A 24129-nucleotide genomic window follows, 5' to 3' on the forward strand; every position below is an offset into this window, starting at 1 on the left:
CATATTTCTATTCTTTTCAGGCAAACAGACATCCTGGAAGTAAACCTTGTTTAGCTGTCTGATCAGCTCCGTTTTCACATGACAAGAAAACACTCCATGAATGGCATTGCAGCTTTTAGTATTTTAATTTCATTGTGAACTGCCCAGGGACTTTTTTTTTCCAGAGGCAAGGCAGAAGTGAGGCCCGGGAATGCGCGGCCCCCTTCCCATGACTCAACGACCCCCGTGTGGGCCACACTCCATAGATTGACTACCTCTGCCCTAGAGGTAGTGAAATAATTTGGGTATCACACCTCCAAGCCCCAAAACATTTTCCACTTGCTCCAAGCAAGTATTAGACATGTGTATTTGAGACCATTATGTCCTCTGATTTGTCCCCATTATGTCTGTGAGCTCGATTGCGACACACTCCTGAGGCGGAAGCCGGGAGGTTCTAATGCTCATCACAGAATACTTGTAATTTTAAAACTTAAAACTTTTAACTGCACTGCACTTTATACCAGCACTAGCGCTTTTAAAACTGTCACATTATCGCTTTTACTGTGTATTTGTGTGTTCTGTGTCACGTTAAGAATTACCTGCCGAAAATTTCCTAAATGACCGCTTGTAACCCGTTTTGACTGCACCTAAGACTAAAAAGGCACAAAACCACTCGAGGCTACCGGTCCAACAATCAATCCCCTCGAGGCAAGGAATCCACGGCCGCCATCTTTGATTGGGGCCTGGACAGCGCTCTAGTGGCTGGGCGAATTGGGCCCAAATCACTATAAAAGAGCCGACTTTAGTCCTTTGTTTAGCTCGATTGCGACACACTCCTGAGGCGGAAGCCAGGAGGTTCTAATGCTCATCACAGAATACTTGTAATTTTAAAACTTAAAACTTTTAACTGCACTGCACTTTATACCAGCACTAGCGCTTTTAAAACTGTCACATTATCGCTTTTACTGTGTATTTGTGTGTTCTGTGTCACGTTAAGAATTACCTGCCGAAAATTTCCTAAATGACCGCTTGTAACCCGTTTTGACTGCACCTAAGACTAAAAAGGCACAAAACCACTCGAGGCTACCGGTCCAACAATCAATCCCCTCGAGGCAAGGAATCCACGGCCGCCATCTTTGATTGGGGCCTGGACAGCGCTCTAGTGGCTGGGCGAATTGGGCCCAAATCACTATAAAATGGAGCCCCCTCCCCGTCCGCGCAGCGGGCGGGCGCAGCGGGCGCGCCGATGGCGCGCCGGAGGCGCGCCAGAGGCAAGCCCGTCTGGGCCCGTCCGGGCCAGGCCGGGCACAGGGCCACTTACTATGTCCATTGCACACAGTCCCCGGATCAGACACTCACGAGACTACCTCCTCCAATTCAGCACGTCAGCTCCTTTCCTCGGAGCTCAACCCTCTCCCTCACCCAAATCCCAAGAGGAGTCTGCAGGGACTTCCACCCATCAGTCCCTGGATGGTATCAGCCTAGCTCTGCTGAATTGTAGATCAGCCCCTAAACACGCTATAGAAATCAAAATGATGATCCAAGACCTAAAACTGGATGTACTATTCCTCACGGAAACCTGGTTAACATCTCACTCTGAAACGGACATAGTTAATATGCTCCCCCTGGACCATCTTATACAATTTCAGAACAGGAAAGAGGGAAAAGGAGGTGGACTAGCTATCGTTTACAAAAACTCCTTCGTATGTAGGATACAAGAAGGAGAAATAGAGGACTGTGAAAGCATCCTTTTTTCTCTTCAGATTACCCCTAACAAATCACTTACGGGCACTCTGATATACCGTCCACCTGGCAGCCCTGGAAATTTTATAAACTCATTACTAGAGGCCACTATCTCCTCCTGTATCTCGCCCCCTAACTTCATTGTGCTTGGAGACTTAAATTTACACTTTGAGGACAACTCCGATAAAACGGCTATGGACCTCATTTCAGAATTAAAATCACTTGATCTCCATTTAATAAATTCAGAGGCAACGCACATCAAAGGCCACCTTTTGGACCCTCTCTTCACCAATATCCCAAAAATTGAGACTCGACCGGCGATCCCTCTCCCTTGGACTGACCACTTTCTCCTCCCATTCATCTGGCAAACTCCCGCAAAAAAGGTGTATTACCAACTGCCAGAGAACACGACAGAAAATGGTCTAAAATATCATTTGAGCAATGGACACAGGAGCTTACTCGCTCCGCTCCTCTGCCTCTCTCTGACCCAGTAAAAGCAGATGCTAACTTCACCAGTTGGCTCACTTCCACTTTAGATATAATCGCCCCAAAACAAGATCTAAAAAAGAAAAACAACTCCTTTAAATCGCCTTGGTTCTCACAAGAACTTAGGAACTTACGAAAAATCTGTAAAATCCACGAGAGAAAGTGGAGAAAAAAGTGGGACCCCCTCATTAAGGAAGAGTATAAAACTGCAATGAGGACCTACAAAGCCGCGCGCAAAGCAGCCCAAGCTTTATTTTTTGATAAAAAAATCAAAGATGCATCTTGCTCATCCCGAGAGACCTACAAAATTGTTAAAGAACTTCGCAAAATACCCACCCCCAATTCTTTGCAACAACCCTCAGTTGCCAGATGCAACCAAATAGCTGGCTTTTTCCAAAAAAAGATCACTAACATTCTGCAGTCCCTTCCGCCCAAAACAGATAGCAACCCTCCGATTGTCCCCCCCCCACCCACCCTGAGACCAACCCTCGACAGTTTTAATCAACTGTCCAACGACGACTTTTTGAAAGCCCTCTCAAACCTGAAAAGTGGCTCCCCCAACGATCCTGCCCCCATACGAATCCTAAAACAAGTCGGACCTACCATATCTCACCTGGCCACTAACTTGATTAATACCTCGTTGGGCCAAGGATTAGTCCCCCCCAGCTGGAAGCATGCCATGGTCAAGGCATTACAGAAAAAACCAGGACAGGACCCATCAGACCTATCCAACCTTCGACCGATCTCTCTCTTACCCGGTCTGAGCAAAATCGCAGAGAAGGCAGTTAACCAACAATTGTCAGCCTTCCTCAAATCCAACAATCTTCTCCGACCCTCACAGACAGGCTTCCGTCCTGGCCAGGGGACTGAGACTGCCCTCCTTAAAGTGGTAGAGGAGGCTAGATGCATCCTGGATTCAGGGGGATCAGTTTTACTGCTCCTCCTGGATCTAAGCGCCGCATTCGATACGGTGGACCACAAGATCTTAATCCAGCGACTATCTGAACTAGGAGTGAGAAGCACGGCACTCTGCTGGCTTTCATCCTTCCTAGAAAACCGTACCTTCCAAGTTTGTGAAGGGAACGCTCGATCAGATATCCTTTCCCTCCAGTGTGGGGTCCCTCAGGGCTCTTCATTGAGCCCTACACTATTTAATACCTATATGGCCTCCCTGGAGGATGCGGTCTCCCCTTTTGGGATAAAAGCCGTCACTTATGCTGACGACACCCAAATGATTGTATCATTTTCACTTGAGGAAGAAAAAATCAAAAACCTCCATGATTGCCTGGAAGGTATACATGCCTGGATGTCCAACTCAAGGCTTAAGCTCAATGGCTCAAAGACCGAGCTTATGCTCCTGGGACATAAACCACCAACCCTCCCTAGTGCTATTTGGCCTTCCTGCCTAGGACCCATCCCCCAGCCTAAGACGGAAATTAAAAGTCTAGGTTTTTGGTTTGAACGGAATCTCTCCATGACAACACAGGCAAATAAAACAGCTGGCACCTGTGTTGGTCTCCTCCGTTCAACTAAGAAGATCCTTCCTCTACTCCCTGCAACCTCTCAAAAAATGCTCATACAAGGTCTAATACTATCAAGATTAGACTACTGCAATGCCCTTTTTCTGGCCGCCCCTGAAGCCACGCTCAATGTCCTGCAGCGAACACAAAACGCCGCAGCAAGGATACTTACCGGCACCCCCCGTAGAGTCTCAGCCAAACCTGCCCTAAAGGCATTGCACTGGCTGCCGATCCGTGAAAGGGTCAAATTCAAGTCCCTTTGTACCACTCATAGAGCCATGCAAAACCAAGGACCCCCTATACTGAAATCTATGCTCTACCCATACACACCTAACAGAGCTCTACGTTCAGCACAGGGCAACCTGGCTAAGGTTCACCAAACTAAAAGAGCTCGTACTGGCGGACGCCGTTTCTCGGTGGTAGCCGCAACCCTCTGGAACTCTCTCCCAATTCAACTCCGGTCTGAACCTAATTATATGAAATTCCGAAAGCTTCTCAAAACCCACCTTTTCCCGCAATAACCTCTCCATTTCCCCCTCAGCCTTTATCATTGAGTGACTGTTTGCAATCTCAGCGCTGGGACGCTTTCGGGCAGCCATGCGCTATATAAATTCCCAAATTCATTCATTCACTCTAGAAGAGGGAAAAACATGCAGACATTGATCAACTAGTCCCGGGTCCACATGTTATTCTCCAATATGGGGGCAAATGTGTACTCCTCATTATCTCATGGGGGATGTCATCCAGTATCATTAAATTCAGCCCTGGTATCTCGGTGTAAGATGATGGGGAAGTCAGAATGGGACCGTTAATGCCTACATCGCGCCCAACTAATATAATGAGAGGAATGAGTGTATTCCCATACTTTGAATGAGGCCTCAACCATAGCATATCCCTTTGTTCTAGATCACATGCAATGTGACTTCATTGATATTAGAACAAAAGTATGCTACTTTTAATTGATTATACATTATGCATTGGCATTGATATGGTATAAACATGTCTGGGTGATTGCTCGATTGGGGGAACATGAAGGAGTCTGTGAACAATATTTTGTCAAATGCTGAAGCTAACATAAGAAGACAGGTCTCTAGGTTTCAAAGCCAACAGTGAAGCCACTATGTAGTATCTCCTTCAAAAAACACATATGTTTACATCAGTGAAGCAACTGCAGTATGTGTGAAGGTATAGTCAACTAGCCAGGCCTTATGTTTCACTGCACAATGCTAGTAGAGACCAAGATAGAAACTGAACTTCTCAAACTATAAGTGCATGTCTTCAGGAGCTGTAACATTTAGGGAAAGAATTAATAAAATCTAGTGCAATGCAGTACAGCAATTAAAGTTGCTGTGCTGAGTTGTGCTAGGAGAAGAGAGTGGGGCAGCTCCATATCAATTTTGATAAGACATTGTTGCTCTCTTTCCCAGCTAGGGCACCCTTTAAGATGCTCAGTGCCAAGCATGTGTGCATGATGTCTATCACAGGTTTGTACTGCAAGGATATCCCTACAGTACAAAATACTATGCTTAACTTCCATTACAACTTTACAAAAATGATATGTGTGCTGTACAGTGCAGCACACATGCAAAGTTTGAAAAATGTGAAGAAGTTAAAAGATTTCTCCAGGGAAGGCATTATTATTTTGCAACACCTGTCTGTAAATATTAGTAGATATGGTTTTGTAGCATGGAAAAACCCACATCTCACCATTGGGCACTAAATAATGTAAAGTAGCGCTAAGCACTACTTTATGTTAATTTTAGGCAACTTTCTAGCAGAAACAAAGGTTTGCACTGAAAAGTGAGTACCAGTTGCAACTTCTTTTGCCTTATTGCCTGTTCGCCAGACTCCACAGAGCACTTTCCCTGCTGTCCCTGCCCCATGCTCAAAAGCAGAGCACTTTACTAGTTGCTCACCTGGCCCCTGACGGAGAAGTGAGCGGCCACACAGCAGCACCGGGAGCAGAGCGCAGGAGCGCTACTGAACCCTTCGAGGAGTCCCACAATGCGGGTCGCGCCTTCTTTCACCTTATTGCCTGTTCGCCAGACTGCACAGAGCACTTTCCCCGCTGTCCCTGCCCCAGGCTCAAAAGCACGGAGCACTTTACTAGTTGCTCACCTGGTCCCTTAACAGAGAAGGGAGGGCCATGCAGCAGTACCGGAAGCAGAGCGCTGGAGTGCTACATAACCCTTTGCTGCGTCCTGCAGCATGGGACGTGCACGGGGAGTCCCCGGCCTGGGCCGGAGCCAAGCCTGGGCCAAGACAAGCACGTCTTAGCCTTCATAGCCCAAAATAGGCCGGGCTACCACCCTGACCAATTGCTGCCGGGATCTGCGGAACATGAGGGCGAGTTAACACTGTTTGACTGTAGTCTTGGGTTATTCACCACATAGAGGTTGCATTACCTGAATAATTTGCCAGCTCACTTAAAGGAGTATATTGGGTTACAAGGACTAAAACACCTGGAATTGCTGAGATTGTCTAGAGAGATTGACACATTGGGACTCTGAGTGAACGAGTAGGACACAGTGTTTCTCACGTGTAACTTGCCCGGACCCGAGGTTATCTTAGAAATCTTGCTGTTTTGTGGTGGAATAAACCTTCAACTCCCTTAATCTTCAGACTACACCGCTTTTACCGGTCGGTAACGGCCGAAATCGTCAGTTACCGACCGGTAAAAGCCTGTTCCTATGTAGGAGGCTTTTTACCGATTCGGTAAATAACGAGTCGGTATTTACCGATTCGGTATTTATCGAATCATCATTTACCGATTCGGTATTTACCGAATCGGTAAATGAGATGTAGGAAGCACTGTAAACAGTGCTTCTGGGCTTTAAGAATTCGTTATTTATCACCAACTATTAGTTGGTGGTAAATAAGGAATTCCTATGTAAATGCATAAATGTGCATTTACACCTGTGCCATGTGACAGACATACATGCCCTTAGGGCATGTATGTATGCCACATGTGCACACCAGAACTAAGCAGGGGTGCAACAGGGTGTCAAAGTGACACCCTGCCACTCTTGACTTTTTCCCAATTTTACCGAATCGGTAATTACCGATTCGGTAAATACAGAATCTTAACGATTCGGTATTTTTTACCGATTAATTACCTACATAGGAATTACTGATTCTAAAATACCGAATCGGTAAAATTCGGTATTTTAGAATCGGTAAAACCTATTTACCTACATCTAGCCCTTAGTCCCTGTTAAGATACCTGGAGTAAAGACTAGGAATTCCTGGAAGTTTTGTGTACTGTAGTTTTGTGTATACTATAACAGGTTGGGCACGCTGGGTAAAAGAAAAGTTAGGAGTCAAATGAAGCCAGATGGGGGGCCACAGCAGTCACTAATGAAATATTTATCTGTAGCCCTGTAAATGGCTGTATACAGAATGTTGTCAGACCATATATATGAGTCTGACCAGAAACGCGAATACCAACCTCCACCAAAGTGCCCCAGAAACCCAGAGGTAGTATTAGACACACCAGAGAAACATCCCCTACTGATTAGAACAGACTCCTTAATAAAAAAGCGCAATAAAACTACTCAATGTGGAAAGTCTGAATGTGGGAGAAGGGGTCAGCCTCCATCTAATTCTCAAATAATTAACCAGCCTGTGGAACTTAAAAAGATAGCACTAAAAATAAACGACTTATAAAAAATAATAAGCAAAGCCTTATCTAAACTATCTGATAGAGTGGCCGTCATAGAAGATATTTTGAGTAAGCACCTAGGAGTACTTAATGATTCCACCAAGTCCACCAAACATAATACAGTAAGGTGTTCAAATAGCAAGTTACCTCCATGGCTTTCTGTCCAGCAATGAGGGGGGGGTGGTGCTATCCCTAATGATCCACACAAGAAGATAAGGCAAATGTCCTCATGTAATTCCAACCCTGGACATACCATCTCGGGCCCGACTCCCTTTAACAGAGATACCAATTCTATGAAGCATAACACAGTTACTAACTCAGAGGCCCCAGCTAGTTCAGGAATAAAGTTAAACTCCCAAAAACACCATTTATTATCAAGCAATTTAGATACAGTAAGTCCCAGGCTGGACCTGCCACCTGCTGCCACTCCCTACACAGTAGTTTTGGCCAACGGCCCATCTCCAACACCTCTGGTGAGAGAGTCGTGGGACTCCCTGAGAAACAAAGCTCTTTTTTGGCTGGACACCAAAGCATGGCTAACAGAGGCCCTATTTACTGAATTTAAAATAGCAAGGAGGGTTGGCTGGGTGGGCAGGAAGTATAAGAAGTTTCCAGGTGACTGTATAGTACCAACAATTCAAATCACTGCAATTGAAACAAGAGTTCCTCATCAGGGCTGGTAACGAATCTATCATGAACGCAGAGATAAACAAAGTACTGTTGGGGTACTTTTACCAACCACCTAATCTAAAGCTGACCAGCATACACTGGAAGGGTTCTGATGGTTCCCCACCGCAATCCTATAGTATCTCTACGTGCAACCGATTTGACTTCTTGCCCTCTCTGGAGGTGGTAGATTGACTCAATACACCAGTCAATCGGTACACGGCCCTATATTCAACCGAGGTGAACCTGAATCTACCAGTCATATGGCATTGCCCCCGGTCTATGACACCAATTTAGCGCATGAGGCAAACTCTCCACTCTGTAGCCAGGGCTCACAGACACCCATAGACCATCATTCTTTAATCGTAATTGATCACATTAATAATGACCTGATTGATAGTGACCTAGATAGGACATCAACCTGTGATATACTGTTTTGGAATGTGGCAGGGTTGCGGGTAAAACGTACTAATCCCCTGTGGCTGAACTTTATTGAGGACTTTGATATACTATGCCTGCAGGAAACCTGGGCAGAGGGCCCCCTGCATATTAATGGTTACACAAACATTTCATTCCCCAGCGGTTCCATCCACATACAGGAGGAGTAAGGGTTATTTATGTACATATGTGTCTCACAGAGTTAATGTTAAGACGATAGAACTTATGTTGTCAAATGCTTTTCATCAGGTACTGAAGTTCTATATTGATAACGTGCATTGTATTGGCCTGCTGGATTTTTATAACAATATTCCGAAGGATCAGGTGGAGGGGTGTTGAGAAAACTACAGACTGCTTTGAATAACATGTAGAATGAGTGGGACAAAGATATGTGCGTGATCTGGGAAGGGGGACTTTAATTCTGTACTGTGTTCATACCCTACAGGAGAAACTTGTGGTCTAACGTCTGATGATGGAGTCGATTTTTCCCATTTTTCACATACTAAACTTGGGGATTATTTAAATACTATAAAGTTTACACTCAATTTTGGCTTTGCTGGGGCATATTAACAAGGCAGGCGATTTTGAATTATCGCCGTTTTCGTGGCCGTTTTCGGCGAAAAGCAGCGATAATTTCTTCGCCCTATCAGCAAAGACACGCTAGCGCGTGTTTTGCTGATTTTGCGCCCTTGTCAATAACGCCCAGCTTTGCATCTCTAATGAGATTAAAAGTGGGCGTTCCAGGGCAAAATAATAGGAGAAATGTCGCTAAGCGACATTTCTCCTATTAACAAGCTGCTCACTAATAAGCAGAGCGTTAGAAAAAGTAGCGCTAACCACAGTTAACGCTACTTTCCTAACGCCTGCTTGTGACCTGTTCTTAGCCATGTAATCCAATGGGAGGTGGATTACATGGCTAAGATTGTCCTGCCCTATCAGCAAGGTTATCGCCAATTTCAATGGAATATCGCTGGAAAACCGATAATCCCCGCTATCATGGGGATTTTTATCTCCATGGTGTCAAGCGTTGTTAATACAACGCTACCATGGAGTTTATCACCAGCGATTGCGGGCAATATATTTCCTCATGCTAGCAGCGGTCAGCGATAATTATCGCTGCCGCTTGCTAATATGCCCCTATGTTCTCCCAATGTCCCTTTTAGTTGTACTTTTAATGGCTGAGGGATTGGCCCAATTATTGATTACATTTTGATTTCGAATAGAAATTCTAGTAGATTGCATAATTTGTTGACCCACCCTGTCTCTTTGAGTGATCATTTCCCCATAAGCATCACCCTTGACTTCCCTTGTAATGTATTAAACATAAAAGGCTCCTCAAAACGTCTTGCCCAAAACATTTTTATTAAAGTAATGGATACTCACTGCGCTGGTGGGAAATCGAATCCAACAGAATTTACAAAGACGCTTTTTAATAATTGTAGACCAGATATTGCAGTCTGTCTTGACGAGACAGCTGCACACGCAGACATCGTGAAATCCTTTACAACAATATCTTCTGAAGTCAAGAGAATCTTACACAGAGACAACAAAAAATATCACCCCAAGAGACAGGGGTGGTTTGACAGGAAATGTTCTAAAGTGCACTCGGAGCAGAAAAGGGTATTACATAAGTCTGCCAGAACTCAAGGTGAAATTAAGATGGCCAGGAAGGCGTACAGAAGAGCCCTTATAGAATGTAAGGATGCGTTAGGAGACGAAGCATGGCGGGCCCCCCATGAAGCCTGTATACTAAGAGACAACATGAGTTTCTGGAAGGCAGTAAATGCACCATTTGTAGCCCGGAGAGATTTACCATCAATAGAGGCCAATATAGGTGAGAACCAACGCGTGGATACGTTTTCAAAAATGTTTAATGACAACGCACAGGCATCATCCCCGATAAGGTCCAGACAAGCCCCAGAGTTAGAACCACTGAAATTCCATCCCATTGAGGTTGACTTCACATTAGATGAAGTCATCCTCGGGTTAAAGGCAAGTGCTGGCAGTAAAGCCCCAGGTCCCGATGGAGTGCCAGTGGAACTATATAAATCAAATCCATCACTGTGGGGTCGACTATTAACACCGGGTTTGAAAGCTTCCTGAAATCAGAGTTTAGCACCAATTTTTAAGAAGAGATACCGTAATAACCCTGCATATTATAGGCCAATATCTCTATTAGATTCCTTTTTTAAAGTGGTCGCCGTATCTTATTGAACAGACTGCAGAACTTTGCGGAGGATGCTGGACTGATCACTGAACTTCAATACGGCTTCCGTCAGGGCCTTGGCACTATTGAGAAGGGGCTAAATTTGAATATTACCCTGAGTAAATACATGCGAGCCAAAAGTGGGAAACTATACTTGGCTTTCGTGTATCTTAGCTGCGCGTTTGACTGTGTCAGTCATGATAAACTTTGGAGCATAGTAGAGGATGTTGGTGTGGAAACTCAACTTATTACATTTCGTAGGCGGCTGTATCATGATGCTCAAGCCAAGGTCCGATATGGAAGTTCACAAGAGTGCACTGCAAAATGTTTAGTTAGCAAGGGGGTGATGCAAGGGTGCGTGCTTGCCCCCTTCCTTTTCACTCTGTATATTAATCGCTTAGGGTCAGTCTTAATTAGTGAGTGCAAGGATTTGCTGTACATTGACAAGCGTCCAAACCCAGGTTTATTGTATGCGGACGATGCTGTTTTAATGTCATGTACACCACTTGGGTTACAAAGAGTGTTCTCTAGCTTCTCCACTTACATGTCAAAACTGGGCCTTCAAGTAAATACAACTAAAACTTTTATAATGAAATGTGGATCCAATAGTACGAAATGCCGAGATATTTTTATGAACAAAATAGATTTTCGACCCCCTCTCACCTTTTCTTTTCAATCTTGCCTTAGAGCCTTTCTTATCCAGGCTACGCCAGAACCCCGATATCCATGGCTTTCAGACCGCGGAATCCTCCATTAAACTTGCTGCTTACGCAGATGGTATTTTACTCTTCATCTCGAATCCCACGGCCTCCATTCCTGCTTTTTTGGAGGAAGTACAGAATTATTCCTTAATCTCTGGTTATAGGCTTAATAATGATAAGTGTGAGATTCTTCCCCTGACAAAATTCACCTTTAAACCTGAGTTCAGCGCCTCCAATTTTACCTGGAGCCCTTACCACATTAAGTATTTAGGATTACACATCACCCCTTCCATCCCTGACACTGTTTCCCTCTGCCTCACTAAGTGCGCTCAGAAAATATCCGACCTTACAGCTAGATGGCATCCTCTTTACCTGTCTTGGTGGGGTCGTTTGGATACCATTAAGATGATGTTATCCCCCATTGTTCTATACACGCTCTCTAATATCCCCGTTTCTATCCCAGCCAAATTTTTAAAGAAAATTAATTCAGCCTTGTCTTCCTTTTTATGGCATGACAAAAAACCCAGAATGTCCCTTGCTAGGCTCATTCGCCCCGCTTCTGAAGGAGGAGTTAATTTTTCCAGACTTCCCGGCTTACCATAAGGCTTTTTTGTTACGTCAAGCTTCCTTTTGGCTACAGGACCCAGATTCCCCCTGCCCTCTGTGGACCAAGGTTGAGCGCCTCTTCCTCTCCCCTTTCTCCTTTGCTGAATATGTCTCTTTTTCACGCAAACCCTCCTCGATTCCTACTCTCATTCATAAATTCACTGTCAAACTCCTCTTATCCTCTAACCCTCCCCCCCCTGCGAATATTGCTGATTTCCTCTCATCCACTATTCGGCATAATAAATATCTTTTAATCCGAGGTAAACCCTTTTACTGGAAATCTTGGAGATCCAAGGGATTGCTCTGGATATCGCAGCTCTTCTCACAATCCACCTTTATGCCTTTCCACACCCTATGTTCCACCTTTGATTTGCCCTCCTCCTTTGCTCCCAAATATCTTCTTCTCAAAGCAGCGGTCATGGAGGTTTATGCGAGACTCTTGCAGGCTTCCCCTTCTCCTATTTCACCTGACCTTACTCTCCAACTTCATTCTATCCTGCAAGCTCTTCCTAAAGCTTCTTTTATTTACAAGCACCTTCATGCACATATACTCCCCAGACCCAAGTCCAAGGTGGAGGAGCATTAAGAAAATGATCTTTCTACATCATGGCCAGTATCTCTGTGGGACAAGATTTGGACAAAAGTTCGTAAAACCTCTAGGGCGGCGTCCTTGACGCAATCTATATTTTTCATATATAACCGATTGCTTCAAACTCCTTCTACCCTCCACAAGCGCTTCCCTGCCACCCCAGATGTATGACGGTCTTGCTCCTTACCCAATGCCACTCTGTTTCATATGTTGTTCCTCTGCAAGAATGTACATACCTTTTGGTTACAGGTTTGGGCACAAATTAATCTTTTTTTTCATACTTGTATTCCCTTCTCTCCCACCCATATCTTTTTGGGAAGTCTTTCTCCTTGTTGGGACAAAACTGATCTCTATGTTTGTATTGTTGATTTACTACTGGCTGTTGCATTTCAACAAGTTACTATCAATTGGAAGTCTTCCTCTACCATTACTTTCAAAGCATGGTGGTATAATGTTTGTCACAATCATAGGCTTGATACTGCCTTTGTTTTTCCTGCCCAGATGGCAGCTAAACGTGCAGATTTATGGCTTCCTGTTACGATGTATTTGGATAATTGTACAACCCGTTCCTTTTGCCCGCGACCTGCTCAACAGGAGGTTTCCAAACCCCCTTGATGCCCCTTTTTATTCCTCTTTCTTTGTTAACATAATTACCTGCATAACCTCATTTGAATTTACTTTTACTGTATAATTACTGTACCCTTTCTTTTTACTCTTTAATGCCCATGATAAGTTTATTGTTGTCCCTTCAACTCTACAATGTATTCTGATTTTTCTTCCTATGCTTTTCCTTCCCTCCCCCCTCCCGTTTTCCCCCACATTTCTTTTACTGTATTATGTATTCATACCTTATATTATGATTAATAAACTTTTATTGAACTAAAAATAGATTTTCGTACTTGAGGATCCTCTTCGATCATAAGGGGTCCTAGTCACAAGCCCTATCGGAAAGAATATTGCTGTTCTCAAAAGCCACTCTAGCACTAGTAAATTTTGCTAGGAAACTGGGAAAGAAGGCCGGTAATGGAATTATTGGAGATCTATAAAGCAAAGTGTGTCTCAACAGCCATGTATGGCAATGGTATTTGGGACTATGCTAACTCACAGCCCCTTCAACTTATAGAGAACTCATTCCTGAAGTACTTACAAGTGGTCCCGAATAGCACTGCTGCTTACATCTGTCACGCAGAGCTTGGAATGCCACACATACTGGCCCTAATTTAGATTCAACCAATCTTGTTGTGGCACAAGATATGGGCTACGACTTTTAGTAGTTTTAATAGGGACGTGTTAAATGATTGTTTCAAGTTACAAAAGGTACTCCATATTCCTTGGATAAAATACATCAAGCACTTTATGTCAGACCTCGGGCACCTCGAATATTTTGATGACCCCAGGAAGCATTGTCTCAGTTTCAAGAACACTTTAAAAACTGATTGTCTAGAGCTCATGGAGAAAATGAGACTTTCCTCTGAAATATTAAATTCCGCAGTGATGGAAAATCAAAAGTTATTATTGCATTTGGGTGTGTAACCATACTTAATCATAGTTGAAGGGGGTACAATAGTATGTTACTGACTCGCTTTCGTCTAGGAAATATTCATATATTAATAACCTTCCCACTAACAAACGATTGGTCAAGACTCGATACCCGTGCCCTTGTGGTGATCTGTCTATTCAATCCACAATGCATATTTTACTATTCTGTAAATTTTATTCTTTGTTAAGGAAAAGATGGATTGTCCCTATATTAAGGGTCCTAGGCCTGAGACAATGCCACCGCCTTTTTTATTTTACAACTTTAAGAATATGACCTGTTTACTAGCCCATTAGCTATATATTTGAAAGATGTCATTAGATGCAGGAAAACAATGTGAAATACGGACCTGGCTTTTGAAAACTCTGTATATGCAACTTTTTAATTATTCCTAACTGTTAGGTGTTATGATTTGTTTTCTATGATCTCACAACTGTGTGTATATTATATGCCAATGTGCTTTTATGATTTAGTCTTTTCAATCGGATAAAGCTTATTTTGATTGATTGAGTACCAGTCAACACTTTGCTCCAGTTAGCATCACTTTTGTTGACTTTGCACTGGGGACAAATGTTGATAAATCGGTCTCTCACCATTCTACCACGAGTTGTGCAATCAGTAGGTAAAAATTAAATTTTGACTGATGTTGATAAAAAACCTCAGAAGTTACATGTGAGTACAAACAAAGGACACGGAAAAAAGAACTGCCAATAGCTGCAGTCACAATCTGCGAACTATGTTGTTTAAGCAAGCTAATACCCTACTCTTTTTGCAGCTGTTTACCCGCTTTCCACAAATTATGCGATTATTGCCTGGTCCTCACAAGAAGGCTATGCACAATGCCAAGACAGTAAGAAGACTGGTGAAAGAATATATCAAAGAACATCAAGCGACTCTGGATCCCTGCAACATCCGTGACTTCATTGATTGCTTCCTCATTAAAATTCAGCAGGTGAGTTACTAAATATGTCTTCAACATCTGCAGGCACTTTGTGCTAAGTTGTTGTGGGCTCCAGGGAAACCCCAGAGAGCAATGCATTTTATGACTCTTCCCAGAGAGAGGGGGGTGGTCAGTCCCTGACTTCACACTCTATTACTACTCTTGCCTCTTATTGAATATGCAGATAATGTTGATTGGAGAAGATGCCAGCAATTTGGCCGAGGCTCCTTCAATTTATCAGATGGTGTTGGGTAAAGAAGTCAAGAACTGTCTGTTCAAGAAATTGGATAGGAGCTATTATAAAAGAACACACTTTAAAATTCTAGGGGCAGCTTTCAAAGTCTGGAATGTAGTCCGAAAACTTTACAAATTCAGGGATTAAACTTTTATACTCCAACTATGGCCGCAGGCATTTTGCCATCAATATTTCATGACCAAGTTGCTATTAGCTGGAGGCGGAATGTCATTTCACAAATTAGGGACTTTTATGAGGCTGGGGGGCTTTATGCTACTTTTACAGATTTAGCAGAAACATTTTCTCTCCACAAGAATCAGTTTAGTTCTTACAAATACAAGATTTCCTGAGCAAACTACCCACGGCGATGGACCCACTCAAAATAGTTGAAGCTATTAGGGGCCAAGAAACAATAGGGGTTCTTTGTCAAAGTCAAATTATGCTTTATTCGAGATTTCACTCATAAAAGCAAGAACATCCTAAATTTAAAAATACAGATTAAATTTACAATCAATTATATTGTGAACTAAGCATAATATTTACAGTTTATGACTCGATGAACAGTTCCAATTTTGAAAGTTTTCATACAATGCAAAATTAGCCACTTTTAAAAGTAATAAAAAGTTAAAAAAAACACCTGGAATAATAGAATTTTATAATAAAAACGTAGTTAAAACATATTAGCAGTTTATCCAGACAGAGAATAGTTAAGTAACTAGCAGTCTTTGTCTAATCGACCATGCCCATCCAAGATATTTGGCAGTGGCTATTGATATCCAAATCGCAGTGCTAGTGCATATAATGCGCAAAGCAACTGTACTACTGGTAGTCCCTAATAACTTGCACATCGGTTTTAACCATACGCATCTTGGGTCCGAATAAGCTGTACAGGAAAATAAAAAATAGCCAGTTGTTTCTTTAGTGGAACCACAAGCAGGGCAACTATCACTCAACCCACCTTCCCATTTAGCTGTCAAAAATCTCAGTTGAAAGAAAAGTTTTCTATCACCAGGTCTGGTTATGATATCCCAGTAGGGTTCCAAAGAAGGATACAATTTAGCCTCTAGGAATCTTCCGGCCATAGATCCTGTACTAGGGCTACTCCAACCCCGGGAGGCTACCTTTTCCCAATAAATTTCTTTTAGAGCACTCTTAGTAGGGAATGTTGCTCCAGCTGGGTCTAACCAAAGCGAACTCATTCCAAGCTCAGTCAAAATTGCTTTCAGCAATTTGAGCCACCCGATTTTATGGAATGTATCCGCTTTGATAATGTCTAAAAAACCCTCAGCATAGTGGGAAAGCTCAGGCGTGGTCCAAAGCCTTCTCCAGTACAGAATCGGTCGAAGCCTGGCCAAGTCTGTAACTGCTTTTCTGCCCAGGTCGTACCTAAGGGGCAGCAAGGGAGTACTTTTAGGGACACCAGTTATTGCCCGGAAGAACTTATTTTCCGAAATTTGTAGAGCAGCCACCTTGTCGAAACCCCATAGCTCGGCACCATAAAGTGCGGAGCCAAGAGCCTTTGCTTCATATACCTGAAGGGCAGGCTTTACAGGTTTCGTCAGGGACTTTCTATGCTCGGAACTAATAGCTCCGGATAGTTGCCTGTGCTTCAATGTTGCAATGTCTATATGTTGGCACCATCTGCTCTTATTTGAGATGTGAATACCCAGATACGTAAAGGTGTTCACCACCTCAAGGGGACGACCATTCATGATAATTTTAGATTTAAAACTGCGGTGGGGATTAAAAATCATAAGTTTTGATTTTGTCACATTGACCTCTAGGCCGTGCTCCCCGCAGAATAGCTCAAAGATAGACAATGCACGCTGTAGACCACTAGGGGTCTTAGATAGAATAAGCGTGTCGTCTGCGAACATTAAAATAGGTATATTTATACCAGCTAATGAAGGAGCGTCCAACTTCGCAGATAACATGCGGGATACAACACCGTTAATGAACAGTGTAAAGAGAGTGGGAGCCATTGAACAGCCTTGCCTGACTCCCCGCTCAACCGGGAAATCCGCTGTCACCATGCCCTGCCCCCCCCAACTGAATTCTAGCAAAGGTATCTTCGCACTGCATTATCAGTAACAGTAGATCATCTGGAACACCCAGGTTCTTGAGAACAGACCACAGCTTCGACTGTGGTACTAGATCGAAGGCAGCCCGTAAGTCAACAAAAGCCGCATATAGGCTACCCCCGCCCAGCACCACGGTCCTCCATTGCAACAAGTTAAAGCGGAATACCTGATCCACTGTACTTGTGGACCTACGGAATCCCGCTTGAAACGGTGACAGAGCATTATTATCCTCAGCCCAGTCAAGGAGCCTGTTCACGATCACACGCCCTACTATCTTTTGGATGGTATCAATAGGGCTTATCGGCCTGTAGTTGCCGGGCTGGGATCGGTCACCTTTCTTGTACACTGGTATAATTACTGCTCCCTGCCAGGATGACGGTACCTCTGCACCCTTGGCAATGTTGTTAATAAGTAGGTAAATGTACTTGCACCAACGTTCTTTGTCATTAATAAAGACGTCGGCAGGAACACCATCTAGGCCCGGGGCTCGCCCACTATTCGCAGAACTCAAGGCCACCATAATTTCTTTAAGACTGAAGGAGTTATCTTTTGAGTGGGTTTGACGTATGTCAGCTGGAGATGTATCCAGTTTTGCCACGGCATACTGTGTTCTAAAGAATTTTACCCACTCTTCTTCCGGTACATTGTTATTTGGGGGTTCAGGTATCCCCTCACCACCCCACTTAACAATGCTCCAAAACAGTCTAGAATCTTTCTTATCACTTGCTCTTTTTAATTCAGACCAATGGTGCTCATCCCAGGCTTTCTTTGCGTTCACTATACTAGCTTTATATTCCCTTCTAGCAGCTTGGATAACCCTGGTATCCCTACCCTTTAGAGCAGTACCTAGGACAATTCGTGCGTCTCTGCAGTGAGCATTGTACCATTTTGCTTGCTTAAGGAATCTCTCACCCTTGCACTTCACAGGCTTACAAAAGTGGTTTTTGATTGCGCAAAAAAGAGTATCATGAATTTCAACCACGCTACTCAACCCAGAACTAGAAAAATTAATATGTTCCATGGCTAATATCGCTTTATCAACTTCAGTGTTGATATTAGCAATGGCCTGTTGGTTGGTCGCTACATTTTCCCATCTTAACCTACGCATATCATTTGCAGGGACAATTAAGGGTGGTGCAAGGGTAGTAGGGACTCTAGGCCCGTTGGTTGGTGACCACCATTTATGCTCTGTACACAGGGGGTTGTGGTCGCTCTCACTCCTCCACACAACCTCCATGTCACATACCAACGGCCACAGTTTCAAACTACAGAGTACATAATCTATTCTACTTTTATGCCGCCCATTGTCAAATGTCATAGACCCATTTTTATCACTTGAAGTCCTTCCATTTAATGCTCTTAAACCTTTTTCTAAGCATAAGGCATTCAAGCTAATCACATCCTCGGTCCACCGTACAACTGATTTCAGCTCTAGTTTTGGGACTCTCCAATGCCAATCCTCTTCTGCCCCAGGGAAATCGTCGTCTATGGCTAAGGGTTCAAATGTTGGATTAAAGTCACCCGCAATGACAATATTATTATCTTGAGAGTAAGAATCAAGGAGGGAGCCCAGGGCCATTAAAACCTCTGACCTCCCACCCCTGGAACTCCTCACATAGACATTGTAGATGTCGAGCGTTCCCACAACATCAGAGTTCATTCTAATTAGTTGAATGTCTCTGTGGCTGGTCTCTATTACCTTGACAACTAATTTTAGGGACTGACGGACCCAAATGGTTAGACCACCCATTGGTCTCCCCTTTGGACCTTTTAATGCTGGCACAGAATAGTTCAAGTATCCCTGCGCAAAGGATGGTTCACATAACCAGGTCTCTTGGAATATACATAGATCAAAAGAATTAACAAAACAAAGCCACTCTCCAGAGTCCAGTTTAGAGCGCAGCCCTGCAATGTTCCATGAAGACAGTTTCCCCACGTTTTCCACGATACCATCCGAAGCCTTCAGCAAAGGGTTGGCAGCGTTATCCTCAGGCAATTCCTGTTCCGTTTCATTTAGCAAACCTTCATGACAGTTAGCATCAGTGACATCTACCCTCTCAGGGGCATTCTCAGAGTTAAGGCTTACTGTAGATACAACAACACACACTTCATACCCAATCACCACATTTCCTACCAATGGGCACATACCCTCGCTACTTATTAGTATGCCTTGGGTTTCGTCCTCCAGCTCTGATTCTAGATCTATATTAGTACAGTGATATCCTAATAGTTCAGGTGGGAGGGCTTCTGGGCCGGGGAGAGAACATGTTTCTAACAAGGTTGGGGCAGATGGTAGCTCGGTATATTGATACACCTTGTTGTTTGCTAGAGAAATTGTATCAACTGCCAGTCTTCCTGGGGTCATGGAAGTAACATTTGTAAGACCAATGCCCTCGTCTGTAGGAATATATGTTCTGTTTAACTCAGCCGGTCCATTAAGCACTACACTCTCTACCCTCTGAAGTCAATCGCATTCATTTAAGTCTGAGAGTGCCACAAATCTATTTTCAAGGCCGATTCCCCATTCGCTGGGTTGTACACCCCTACCCCACTTATTTGACACCGAGTTCCACTTTGTCCTTAGTATTCTTGGATTCGTTGTGCTACCTCTACGGTAGAAGAAATCTAAAGTTCGCGGGATAATGTCAGCGCTCCTACGTTGTGGGGGAAGTATGTTTCTCAAAACATCAGGGAGTACTAATGGACTTAAAAAATGCAGAACTACGCAGTCTCCTTTGAGTTTTTTCACACTGTTCTCTATCCAGTCTACCCTTCTTGCCGTGGTGTTTCTCCAGCTAGCTGCTGTTTACCCCATGGGGAAATCACCATGTTATTAGATAACCAGTGAAATGCTTTGCTAATCAAGGAAGAAGTAGATTCCACTTGACCTGGTTTTAGGGGAGGTACATTGGCCAGGACCAGAACTAGGGGGGAGGCCTCTACAATAAGTTGAACCGGGCCTTTCTCTAACCCCATCCCTATGGATTTTGATGGGAAGTCTTCATTGACTGTTTCCTGAGCGTCTTTGACTACTGGGTGCTGCTGAATAGGGGGTGGTTTTGGTAGCACTTTATCCCTACCCCCTGGCCCGCCCCCTAGAGTATTCGCAGATGATTCGACTCTTTCTAAAACTAGAGTTGGTATATTACCCACGTCCTCTACTGTCTTGTTTGAGCCCCCTTGTCTATTTACCTCAGCTGTCAGCTGGTCAATCTTGGCTACCAATGGTTTAATTATACATTTAATCTTGGAATCGATCATGCTCACTAACTTTTTAATTAGATCATCGTCCAAAATCTCCTTCCCCCAATACTCCCCATTAGCCTCTGTTGTAGCCATATTTTTAGGTGGAGAAGCTGTCTTTTTCCTGCTGGAGCGTATCCCACCACGTTTGCTCTGGCCTTTTCTACATGCTCTGACTGCTCTAGTTTCAGGCACAGACACAGGGGAGGGGGAATTGTCTTCTATTGTGATTGACTGGTCAGCTGAGTCATTGGCTATATTAACAACAGTAGGTATATTTTGATCAAAAATCTCATCAGGGGGAAACTCAATTTCCGGGGCATCACTACAATGCACCTGTATAGGGACTTCTACCATCGTGGGTTCTGGCAGAGAGCTCTGTGTGGGGATAGTAGGTGGAGAGCTCAGGCCCAGCGATATCCTTCTCGTGCTGTTAATTTTGCTCACAACCTGCACTAGGTAATTGTCCATAGTATTAGATACAGAAGAGGACTTTTGCTTGGACATATTACACACAGTGAAATGGTAGTAAGCTATCACTGGTAACCCTAAGACAAACAATAAATAAAGCTTGCCAATGGAATTAAAAGCACAAAGGTTCCACAGGAATATTAGCAAAATGTAAGTCTTACTAGAGGGATACCACAAATGGACCACGGTAACAACAGACAAAGATCCTGGCCCAGTCCAGTCACGGTCAGTCTCGGACTGTCTCAGACTGACCGCCCTTTGTCCAGGGTTCGTCCGGCACACGCCCGCGCGCGTCCCGCGGTCGCGGTGGAGGGCGGGACTAAATAGGAGGAGCAGGGGGCGGGAAGAGACACCAGGTGCGCTGCGTTGGTCGTGCGCGGTGATCCCTGGGTCTCGCAGTCCCGGCCCCTGTGTGCGAGCGGCGGTGATTCCCCAAGGTAAATTTCCCTTCGGATTTGCAGGCTCCCAGTGGCAGAGATACCAAGTTCAGATTCCGTGTCCCAGAGAAACAGCTGCGAGCGGCGTGTGGTAAAACACAAGACACAAAGCTCGAGGAAAAACTCTGCTGCTGGCCTCCTATTGCTCCTATTCTTTACACCATAGAGCACGGACAGCACCTGTAAACGCAAGCTTGTAGTTCCATACAAAAAAGGGAATTCAGGTCCTGTTTTTATGTTTTAAAGTGGAGGGACGCCACATGACCCCCCATCCCTGAGCTATTATGGCTATGGGGATTATATTTTAAAAGGGGAGTGGACCATAGTGCCTCCTCTCTCCAAACATTTTGTTTTTCCCCCACCCTGTGGGATAGCTGCAAAATTTGCTGATTTCTTTATGTTTTTGCTTAGGGGAGCAGGGCATCCCTACCCTGCCCCCTATATCTTTTCTCACTTCAGGACAGGGGCGAAGGGGCTTATTGTGAGTCTGGCAGTCCACGAATGCCCTATTATGACTAGGGTAGTTGGGCCACCCTGGGACCACTGCATCTGCTGCAACCGCCATTCCCTGGTAGTTGTGTGGTGGTCCTAAGGCCGCAATATACTTGGCGGTCTGCTGTGACCCCGCCAAGCCTATTTTGAGTTTCCTTACCGCCACATTTTCCAAGGCGGTGCGACTGCCATGAAAAGTGTGATGGTGAGGAAACAAAGGGGCCCTACATGGCCTCTTTGTGCCTAACGCCATGTGAATGGACATAAGGGTGCACACCTTGCCCCCCCTGTGTGCATGCACACCAGTAAAGGCATGGCATGGACTGGAGCAGTCCATGCCGTGCAGGTACTGCCTTTGACGTTCCCATTGCGGTGCCTATTTCATAGGTACTGCCCTGTGAACACCAAAACACTTCCCACCAGAGAGGAGAAAACTCCTGACCTGGCGGGCAGCTTCTACATTGGTTTGGCAGTGCAAGAACGGGGTGCTCCCGCTCCCACCCCGCCACACTCTTAATAAGGCCCCAAGTCCAAGTGTCCCATAATGAATGACAACAACATTTTTCTGATGTTGCTTGCAGCCAATCAGTGAGCTCTCTCCCGTGGGAGCCAGACACGCCTGTGGGCGCCAATTGGCCCTCGGGAAAAAAACTCTCTGGGTCAATCAGAATGCTTTATTTTTAGTTCTCGCATAGCATAGCATGAGCTGCTCGCTTTTTGAGGCATGCAGTATACACTATAGCGGGGAAGCTTCGTGGAAGCTCTGCCCACACTCCGTCCATTGGCAGTGTCTTTGTCCTCTGTAAATGCTGTCTTCTGATTTACTTTGAGGCTAGTTAGTCCCTCCTTCTGACAATTATGTCGTTATTTGTCACCTCCCATGACTATTGGCTCCTTTACTGCGAGTGTCCACATACGTGGACTGTGAGCACTCCTTTGAGCCCCCTTCTCCCCTGCCGGCACTCCTGTTTAAAAACACAGCGGCTCGAGCGAGCGAATCCCGAACAGTGACTTTGCCTCACCCTCCTGTGGCTGGTTTTGGGAGGGGCACAATGCTCTTTCCGTGACACATTACACGGGCACCAAAGGCTTCATTCATCCGGTGTCCCTTGCTGGCGGGTTTTCAGTTGCCATGTGGGAAAGGACAGACAGCGACACATTTGCTCTTTGAGGTGGTGTTTGTCGCCGTGTTGGCTCTGACAGCCTCTTGCACGAGACCTGCCTGTCTCTTGCTGTCTTGTTCCGAGACTGGTGCTCAACGGCGCTCTCTTTTCTCATCTCTGATAGCAGGGTTATAGCAGCGGCAGCTGGTAGGTAGGCAAAGCACCATTGTGCCACTGCTGCCGTAGGGACAGGAGGAGCCTGTTATTTCTGTGGCTCCGACGTGGAGTGGGTAAAGCACGTTGGTGCAGCTGAAGCCGCTTCTACAGTGGGAGGCTGGCTGGTGCTGATGGGAAGCGGAGCTCGGTGTGTGTCAGTCGAGCTCAGACCTTTGTGCACCACAAGCTGTCCCTCCCTGGAATCCTCTTCCACAAAAGGGACACAATGAGGGAAGCCCTATGAGCAGAGGACAGACGCCAACTTGGGAGACACCGGGCGCACAACGCCCCTTCGCCAAGCTTGAAGCTTACCTCTTCCACTCCTCACCCGAGTCAGCTGGCCTGCCCGGTAGATGCTTCGGCTGCGTCCCAAAGGTTTTTACTTGTGGCTTTGGTGCAGCATGCTTCGATTCTGCATTTGCATGGAGGATCTTTTAAGTATATTAAGCGTAGATGTATATACGCTTATTATTTCTACATATTTTAAAATAAAACATAGCTTCAAAGGTTGTTTTCTTTTCCCAAACAAAAAGCTTTTTAAAACTTCTTTTTAGTAAAAAAATCGGTTTTGACGAATGTCTGCAGACAGTAAAATATGTTATTTACACATCGCCAACACTTGCACTCAGACGGATCCTGAAATTCTCTGGTGCATCTCCGTTGTCCTTTCTCTGTTTCCACTGCTGTCACTCGGTGATCGCCATATGAACCGGCCGTGTTTCTGTCTGGTGAGCTAGTATCTTCGCTGTTTGAAGGGTGGTGACAGCAGTTGGAGGAGC

The 24129-nt window shown here is 44.7% G+C and overlaps 1 protein-coding gene across 1 annotated transcript in view; it reads left to right on the forward strand.

The window, feature by feature from the left end:
- The window catches only part of LOC144781697 (cytochrome P450 2C16-like), a 428936-nt gene that overhangs the window by 180501 nt on the left and 224306 nt on the right, over positions 1 to 24129 (forward strand). Inside the window, exon 5 of the mRNA XM_078660674.1 lies at positions 14908 to 15084. Within this exon, the coding sequence (XP_078516800.1) occupies positions 14908 to 15084 (177 nt within the window). The remainder of the gene's footprint in view (positions 1 to 14907; positions 15085 to 24129) is intronic.

Source organism: Lissotriton helveticus, chromosome 9, assembly GCF_964261635.1.
Source record: "Lissotriton helveticus chromosome 9, aLisHel1.1, whole genome shotgun sequence".
Lineage (NCBI taxonomy): Eukaryota > Metazoa > Chordata > Amphibia > Caudata > Salamandridae > Lissotriton > Lissotriton helveticus.